We start from the raw sequence: 10,000 nt of genomic DNA on the forward strand, positions 1-10,000 counted from the left end.
AGAACGCAGAAGAAAGCAGGGGACACGACAATGACACGATTCCTTCCACTGTCACCGCCATCCCCTCAACCTCGAGTCATGGACTCGACGACTTAAAGGGGCTAGGTCACGCTATTTTATGGAATTTTGTTTAATTTTGTTAATTATGAGCTTCAAATTGGCTTTCATTTTGCAAAATCACGGCCACATAACAACTGAGAATGCTTTTCCAGCTGTGTAAATGACATTTTGATATAGACTGATATAAATTTGAAAAAAGGTGGGCCGACATTTTTCAAATTTACCCAAATTCAATCCATTTCAATCCTCTCCAGTTTTGTCCATCCATGTCCCTTCTTGGCTTCCCTGTGTTTTGTTAGAGTTCGTCTATAGTTTTAGACAGTTATTTTGATATTTTAGTTAATTCGATCAGTGCTGAAATCGCCGAAAATTGCGTGACCTAGCCCCTTTAAGCCGCAAAGTCTCTCAGTTGACTGAAATGAAGAGTTCGTTTACCCCAGTGAATGCACAGTAGAAAGGGAACGAGAGTAATGACTCCGAGCCCCCGGCAATCCAAAAACGATGACGAAACTCTTCCCTCCACTGAGAGCGGTGGATTGATCGACAGCCTCGTGCAAGAGGTGACAGATACTGATCCCACTGACAAACCAACCTCGGAAGAGTTGGCTAAAGTTATGGATGCTATATTTGCTTCGGGGATGAATGAACAGGTGCTCAACAAAAAGAAAGCGAGTGTCAAACGCCCTGAAAACTGCAAACTTTTGCGTGTGGCAAAAATCAACTCTAAAATCTGGGAAATTGCCTAGAAATCGACACGAAGCATGGATGCCAGACTTCAAAAGTTGCAAGAGGCCATTGTTACGGGCCTTGTACCACTTTCCAGAATTGCGGGACAAGTGGGAACAGCTCTAAGAAGTGACTCAGAGCTCTTATCTACCTCTATTTTGCTGATAGCATCAGCCAACTATGACTTAAACACGTGCCGCCGAGACGTGTTTAAAAGAGATTCTGATGAAGATTTCAAAACCAGTTATGAAGAATGGAGTCGAGCTGTTTGACGATGACCTCGCTGAACGCCAGAAGTTGGTGAAGGAAAGTAAAAAGCTGCAAAGCAGCTGGAAAACAAGACAAGGAAGGGAGGACAGACCTCTCAGCCATCCAGCTACAAGAGGAATATATTTTTAGTCCATAACAGGGGACGTCCTAACCAATCCCCTGACAAAGGGAGCACTGAGAAGCAATATATCAAGTGTATCCGGATAAATGGCAATCATACGCAGGAACAGGAATATCAGTCCCCTTTATGGGAACAGCTCTAAGAAGTGACTCAGAGCTCTTATCTACCTCTATTTTGCTGATAGCATCAGCCAACTATGACTTAAACACGTGCCGCCGAGACGTGTTTAAAAGAGATTCTGATGAAGATTTCAAAACCAGTTATGAAGAATGGAGTCGAGCTGTTTGACGATGACCTCGCTGAACGCCAGAAGTTGGTGAAGGAAAGTAAAAAGCTGCAAAGCAGCTGGAAAACAAGACAAGGAAGGGAGGACAGACCTCTCAGCCATCCAGCTACAAGAGGAATATATTTTTAGTCCATAACAGGGGACGTCCTAACCAATCCCCTGACAAAGGGAGCACTGAGAAGCAATATATCAAGTGTATCCGGATAAATGGCAATCATACGCAGGAACAGGAATATCAGTCCCCTTTATCTCCCTGTGAACAGTGTTATTTTGTTAAGGGGGCTTGTTTGATAAAGGACTTAGTTTCAGCAGTATTAATACTACTAGGAGTGACATTGTCAGCATTTGCTATTCTGGAAGGCAATACTCCAACAAGAGCTCCCCCTTGCTGCAGCGTTTTATTAAGGGGGCTTACCAGTCTCGACCAGCCCTTCCAAGGTATACTAAAACATGGGACACCTTCATCGTTCTTACATATCTTAAAGGATTGTGGCTACTAGATAAACTAAACTTACAAGTTAGTTATGTTATCCGCCTTGGTCACAGGGAAAAGATGCCAGACACCTCGTTATATGAAGCTTAGATATATGGAAAGAAACAGTGATCATTCCTATATTTTCAATATGCACGATTTAGTTAAACATTCAAAAACTGTGAAACCACACCCAGCTCTAGAGCTCCTCAAGTTTAGGGCGGATGACAGGATTTGTGTAGCTTCTACACGAAAGGACTATAACCATCGCACAAATTCCTTACGTGGCAACGAGGAACAGTTATTTCTTAGTTTTATTCAGCCTCAAAACAAAGTTTTAAACTAAACATGTCTCGCTGGATTAGAACTGTCATGGCAGATGCGGGTATTGACACAATTACCTTATAGTACAAGGACTGCTTCAACCAGTAAAGCAAAAGCCCGCAATGTGGACATGTCATCCATTATGAAAGCAGCAAGTTGGAATGATACTTGCACATTTTATAACTTTTATTATAAACCAGTAGCATTGAGGCAGTTTGGGCAAATCATTCTCTCTGCCCCTTAACTCCACGTGACAGCACATATTCTTTTACTTGCAGCATCAGTTTGTAAACAGGGGCATTACGTCAATTATGAAACATAATAACACCATAAAGGTGCTGGTGTTATTTTACTTGTTGTTGAGTCTCCACACGGTTTTAAAATCTCGTGGAATCTCTGCAGAGGATGACTGGTAGAATTAATAAATTAAAGGAGATAAAAGATCGGTTACCTGTGTTCTCTTTCTTAATTTTTTAGTCCATTTGACACCGTCAACCATGACATTCTCTTGCCTAAACTCTACCATTATGGTATACGTGGAACTCCTTCTAAATGGTTTGAAAGCTATTTACGCAATCGGACTCAATTTGTTAAAATTGGTAATACCAGATCTAGTTGTGAAACTATTACTTGTGGAATACCACAAGGATCAACCTTAGGTGCTTAAGCTATCCTTTAGAATCTTTGCTGATGATACAAATATGTTTTATACAAGTGCTCACTTACAACATCTTAAATCTGTTGTAAATGAGGAATTAAAATTCTTTTAAGTATTGGTCACTAACAAACTATCCATTAACCTAACCAAGACAAACTTTAACACATATTAAGGTATTATGGTAATTTCATCTTCTAGAATAGGTGGAAATATACATATACATACTATTGAGCGCAAAAGTCAAATTAAAATATGTAGGTGTATATATTGATTAGAATTTAGATTGGGGACCCCAGATTCAGCATATCAACAATAAACTAGTCAAAGATATAGGAATTATGAATAAATTACTATGTTATGCAGATGTTCTGTAGTATTCGTTCATCTATCCATATCTAAGTCATAAATTACAAGTTGGGGCAGTGCCTGTAAAACAAGGTTACAAAAGATCAAAACGAACAGAACAAATGTGTACGTAGCATATTCTTTGCGCATAGCAGGTATAGTGCTATATCTACTTCAGTCTTCTACAGATTCTCACACTGAAAAACATTTGCAAATTTAAATTAGCCCTTTTTATACATAAACTTGAAAGTGATCCCAAAAACTTCCCAGCAGTACTTTCTGGTACTCTTACACTAGCCTCTGAGATTCATAGCTATAATACTAGATTTGCGACCAATTTTAATATCTATAGACCAAGTATAATTAAGTAGTAATTATGGTGCATCAAAAATCTGGGAAACTATTTACTTAGAACTCAAAAAAACAAACAAACAAACAAACAATCCTTTAATTGTTTTTTTACAAACAATACAATATGTATCTTCTAATTATTCAATCTGTCTCTTTATATAACCCATTTGCATGGTACTTTCTTCTGTTTTTTTAAGAAAATATGTGTACATGTTCATGTCGATTAATTTTACGTGTCAGTGACCAACTCGAAAGCTTAAGGTACTTTGGTCACTGCGAATATTTTGCTTAATTCATCACTTGTGTAATTTACTTTGCTGTTTTATCTCTTTACTCTTGCAATGTGGTTTAATGTAGAAATATTTGTAAATAGTGCAGATAAATAAAAAACTGAAACTAAAAACTCCAACTTACTGCACCTATTACTGTTCTGGGGCATCATGTGGACACTCTCTCTTTTTTAATATGACTAGCTCGTGCGCATGCGTGGTATCTCGTGTAATCTCTGCTCTCAAGATGACTGCCAGAATTCCAATCAAACTCCAACTTACGGGTAAGTCTAGTTTAATTTGTGAATTAAACCTGAGGTTTTAACGAAAATGTGAGCTTACAAATGTGAACCGTGCATTCTCTATTTTTACTCTACCAATCGTAGTTTTAGGATAGTTCGCCCAAATTGAACCAAGCTACGCGAACGAAGTTACACTTGGAGGTGACGTTTCCGTCGACGTAGCTCTTAAAGTCCCTTATGCCTGTTTTGGCGCAGCCACTGAACAACAGAATCGTTTGAGGAAACATTGGAAAACTTTATTTTCTGAGAGGATTTTCACTCTATGCTCTGAAGCATAAATTAATGCCCAGAGTTAGCCTGCGGATGGGATTTCTAGAACATGGTTTTTCAAGGGCGTTTGCCTTGATTTGCTGTTAAAAGTGAAGGCGCAGAAACCTCTCTTTTTTTGCAAATAATCAAGGCCTCTTTCCAGGAGTTGACCGATCGCTGTACTTTGGTTTTGCATCCATATTATTCCATGAGTAGACTTGTGAAGCGATTGCCTTATGTCAAACGACCCTGCTGCCAGCTGTAGATGCGTCAAATAACATTTGCAGTGAGCAATTGATGTGTGCAATTTACCCACTGCCCCATAACAATCATTTTGCCAGTTAATTTAATTCGTTACCTGCTGCCTCTATTTTCTTGAACTCTATCGGACCAGACGAAAGGAAGTGTTTCTGTGTGCTCTCTTTGTTATCTAATTCATCACGACTTATTTCTCTTCTCTTTCTTTTCGCGTCCCCGCTCACACAACTCCTGCTGCACCTGAAGATCGTAAAGTTGATGATTAGATCTTTGCGAAGAAAGCCATAGAACTCAAAACATAATTTAAGAGCACCTTTTACAGTGGAAGGCAACAAAAAAGGTTTCGCCTTTGTTATATACTTAATAGTGTATGCTGAAAATAAGATGCTTTCACGCGGAAACGAACGACCGATGTGACGTAAAATAAGTATTCAGGGGGGTCGGACGGTTTATGTAAAACTAGTTGTCAAACATAGAATTATATGAACGAAATGATATATGCAATTAATCATATACTGAATGGCGGATATGAAATCAAGTAAAGCTATGATCCTCGCAGTTATGCATGGACGCAATTTTAGCAATTGCGTAGAGAAGCTTGAAAAGGACTTCAACGGGGCCTTCAACCCGTGACCTAGCAATACCGGTGCGACGCTCTAATCAACTGAACTATGAAGCTACTGACGTGGTCATTTGTGGAAAGAATCAATGAACGAGACTATACATGAAATGAATCATATACTGAACTGCTATGATCCTCGTAGTTATGGACGCAATTTTAGCAATTGCGTAGAGAAGCCTGAAAAATGATCAGCTCCCAACGGCAGTGGCATCGTAACTCAGTTGGTTAGAGCGTCGCACCGGTATCGCGAGGTCACGGGCTGAAGCCCCGTTGAAGTCCTGAAATTTTCAGGCTTCTCTGTGCAAGTGCTCAACTGCGAGGATCGTAGCTTTACTTGATAGAATTATACACCAAAGAATGATGGATGGCTAGCTGTATGGCTGTGAGGATATATATTTTATTTTTCCAGTATTTCGTCAGGCACAACATGACTTCATCAAGGAGTTAATTGAGGAAATATTGGAAAAAGAAAAATATATCCTCACAGCCGCACAGTCAGGTTAGGTGTCACAAGATTCAGCACTTCTACTTTGCTCAGATTGCCCTTGCAAAAAAATTACTTCATCATTCAGTATACAAGCTGAGGCGTATCCTTCTGTCCCCAGTTGTTCAAACGATGAATAGCGCTATCCGCCGGATAAATCATGCAGTATCCAGTTGATGATTCGTAGTGAAACCAATAGCGCTATCCAATGGATAGTGATTTATCCGGAGGATAGCGTTACACTAAGACATTGGTAAAGTTTCTAAATTAAGGGAACGCGAGAACATAAACAACGAAAGGGAAGAAGGTGATTTGTCACTCTTAGATGATTTACATATCGTTCTTTTAGAGCTTTCCTTGAACTAACATGCACGTTAAACTAACTGAAAATCTAAGAGTGGTCGTGATAGGGGGGCAGGGAGGAGGGAGAATGATGAATTGAAGTAGTATCTGTCTTCGCAAGGCTTTCGTTTACATTGTTAAATCCTTCGATAACGGGCTATTTGCGAGATCTCTCATTCCGACAATTACCGAAAAAGTCTGGGAGGTCACTCATCTGAGATTTTGCGTTAGAAAACAGTACTCAAGAAAAATCGAACACTAAGGATAGCATTCAGTTATGATGACCAAACCTGGAGTTTAGAGTGTTACGGTGACAGGCAAGCACCTCACAGTGGATGAAAACAGCGTCGTAGTCGCTGAAGAACCGGAATGTTTTGAATTTGAATCGTTGAAAAGTGCTTGCTGGATCATAGTTGTACACCAATGTCCTATCTGTTGGGCACCTGTGTATTAAACATTTAGGAGAAACAACATTTCGATTACGAGGTAACATGATATATGCCGTGGCTTATTTGTCATGATCACTGTTATGTATTCAAATAAAGTTTGCCACAACATTTTAGTAACAATAACATTATAAAACAAGTTTATGGAAACCTCGTGGCTCACAAAAAGCACTTAAGAATAACACGGGGATAAGACAGATCACTTGAAGACGGGAGGTCTGTTATCAGAATCGTTAGGAAATGTGAAATTCCTTAGTCAGGGTTATCGAGAACTGATTGAAGATTCCTGATAAGGCAAGGCCTCTTGTAACTAGCCGGCTCACCCAAACTCTTTTACAGATTTGAAGTACTCTAATCGTTGACCTGAATTTTAAGTACGCTACTGATGTTTTGGTTTGTCTTGACATTTTTAAAAGGTCTCGCTAAAGGAAAATGAGGTGTCCACGGAAATATGGAAATAGTCGCGCCGCTATTTTTCGTATTGGGTCAAACTATATGTCATATTAAAGCTAATAAATTGAATTATTTTAATAAAGTTTTAGTTTTTTGGTATTTCATATTGCCTTTTCGTTTTAAGGTCTCAAATTCAGAACAACCGAATTTGCTACAGAAGCTTCTGCCCCTTTACTTTATTAGTCACAGATGAATGCACTCGAATACCGTGTGAGGATTGTTTGATACGTTAAGAGTTGAAGGAAATATCACGCACCAAAGTCGAAACTCTCATCACACTTAATTTGGGCAGGAAAAGTACTATGAAATCAGTCTCCGAAGAGAAACGAAAAATTCCTCACACGGTATTTGGGGTAGTACAATCATATATTAGAACTGAAAATTTGCAAACAATATCTTAAACTCCGTCGGGAAAGGAAGTAATTTTGGCGTCAAAGTGGGCCTTATTCGCGCGGCGGCCATATTGGCCATAGACAATAGATCTCGAGTTGAAATGTTTGGGATGGAGTTTCGGTGGGGCAAAACAAAAGTTTTCAATCCCTCGGGACTCAAAATGGCCGCCGTGTTAGTAAGGCCCATAAAGCCCAAGAAATATTTCGCGTGCAGTTCCTCTCCGCCCCCTAATTGAAAGCCAATTATGGCGAGCCAATCAGCGTTCGGGCACATGCTAAGGTAGCAGATCGCGTGTAAAGGCTCTCAATAGGCCATTTCCGAGTTGCTGTTTGTCTCGGTTTCGAAGTGAGTCTTGGTGCTTAACTATTGTAAGGGAAATGAGTTTGATTTGCATAAGAATACGAAACTAATTTCCATTTGAATGGTTGTGCACCAGGACTCGCTTTGAAACTGAGGCAGCAACTCGGAAATGGGCTATTGACACGCAATCCTTTCACGTGTGATTGATATGATACGTCCATCATTTTTCGTACGCACATTATGGCGGGAAACAATGAAAAGCGATTTATCGGTTTTGAAATCAATTTTTCAGAATTTTTTTTCGGGAAAATTTACTTCACAGCCCACCGATTCAAGATTTGCAAAAACTAAAAAATTGAGACGAGACGCCCAAATTTACCTTTACCGACAACTTAATATCAAAACCAGTCAAGGTCGTAAACTTGGCAAAAGAAAATTTTGCAAGCCCTTTAAGGACGGTGCCTTCTATTGTTATTGCGCATACGTTCTGCGCACCTCGAGATACTCGGATTTCCTATGGGTGGTGCTTATTTATACAGGGATATTTTTGCGCGGTTTAAAACTATGCGGAGAAAACACCAGAACTTAGCAAGTGCTCTTAGTATCCAAAAAGAAAAGTGGGGGTAACCACGCATTTTTCAGAGATAATTAAGCTTCAATTTGGTAAAGAACGCCATACATTTCTTTGCATTTTAAAGCTTTTTACAAATATTGATGATTAATTATCTTCGAAAAATGCATGGTTACCCCCCAAATTCTTTTTGGATTTCAATAACATTTGCTAAGATCTGCTTTTCCAGCATATTCAGTAAACTGCGCAAAAATACCTTTGAATTAGTAGGCATCGTACTTAATGCATATTATAAACACCTGCATCACCTCTTCGACCTTCCCTAAGGCCTTGAAAACAGCTAGAATATCACCTATTCCTAAAGTTGACAAGCCATTGTGTGAGGCGGACTACAGGCCTATCTCTATTTTGCCTGCTCATTCAAAGGTCTTTGACCGCCTAGTTTTATATCAACACAGTGATTCTATAAACGAGAAAGCTATCCTCGGCTCAACGATGGCGGGCTTTCAAAAAGGCCACTCTACAAAAAGTGTTTTACTGGGAATTCTAGACGCCCTAATTTGCGCGTCAAAGAAGGGAGAAGTGACTCTGATAGTGTGCGCAGACTACAGTAAAGCATTCGATACTGTCCCGTTTAAGTCTTTCCTTATTAAAATGCACAGTTCTCAAATTTGGTTCTCAAATTACTTTCTGCTCTGGATGATCAACTATCTTGCTGGCAGGAAATAACTGGTGCCTATCGACGATAAGAAATCTAGCCTTGCCACTGTAGAGTTTGGCGTCCCACAAGGATCAATTTTGGGACCAGTGATATTAAATTTTTACGTTGCCGAACTACAAGGAAAGTTGCAATCACCCTGCTACCATGCAGTACGCTCATGATACGTCTTTTTACATCCATTCAAAAGTATGCGATCTCGACTCTTGTGTAACTAAGGTAAACGACGCAACTGCAAGACTTGCGGACTATTCTCAAAGTTCTATCTAGCTTTGAACTCCTCAAAAACCAAATGAATGCTGATTTCGACGCGCCAAATGGCAGGCGTCCACAACTTCGATCACCGCTCACTGCCTATTACATGTGGTGATACTCAGCTCGAGCGGATACCATGTACCAAGTTATTGGGCAGTCATTTTGATTAACTTCTTACTTGGAGTTCGCACATAAACTCACGGCTAACTTCCTGTTATGGAATGAAAAGACTCGCCTCATTTCATGTTAATGAAATATTTCTAGGAAGCTAGGTGCTATATAAAATTGACTATGCTAGCTCAGTATTTCATCCGTTGCCGCATTATACAAGCAAAAGCGGCTCCAACGTCTTCAGAATGCATGCGCAGGCATTGCCGGACAGGAGGACCTAGCTAGCCTGAACAGGCTACCGATTAGTCAAAGAATGGATTTAAACATTTAAACTTACGCACAAGGCGTTAAACGATAACTTGTTTTCCACAGTTCTTAACACTTTCATTGCATAGTGTCGATGCATATTATTTAAGATCTTCGTCTACACCCTTACTCACTCTTCCTCGAGAGGCGTGGTTTTAATCACTTTCAGCAATTTAAAAATTAAGAAAAATCATTGTTGTTTTAGTTTCATTGAACTGATGTATTCACACGTGAACAGCCATTTTGTATTTATGGAGATATTGTAAATAAACCAGTTTTATTATTATCATTATTATTATTATTATTAT

General features: G+C 39.5%; 1 protein-coding gene across 2 annotated transcripts in view; it reads right to left on the reverse strand.

Moving 5' to 3' along the window:
- LOC137992904 (uncharacterized) overlaps positions 1-10,000 on the reverse strand; it is a 50,769-nt gene that overhangs the window by 1,758 nt on the left and 39,011 nt on the right. For both annotated transcript variants that reach the window (XM_068838466.1, XM_068838467.1), the window contains exons 16-17: positions 6,430-6,582; positions 4,792-4,931 (exon numbers count right to left, since the gene is read on the reverse strand). In XM_068838466.1, the coding sequence (XP_068694567.1) occupies positions 4,792-4,931; positions 6,430-6,582 (293 nt within the window). The remainder of the gene's footprint in view (positions 1-4,791; positions 4,932-6,429; positions 6,583-10,000) is intronic.

Source organism: Montipora foliosa, chromosome 2 (genome assembly GCF_036669935.1).
Source record: "Montipora foliosa isolate CH-2021 chromosome 2, ASM3666993v2, whole genome shotgun sequence".
NCBI lineage: Eukaryota > Metazoa > Cnidaria > Anthozoa > Scleractinia > Acroporidae > Montipora > Montipora foliosa.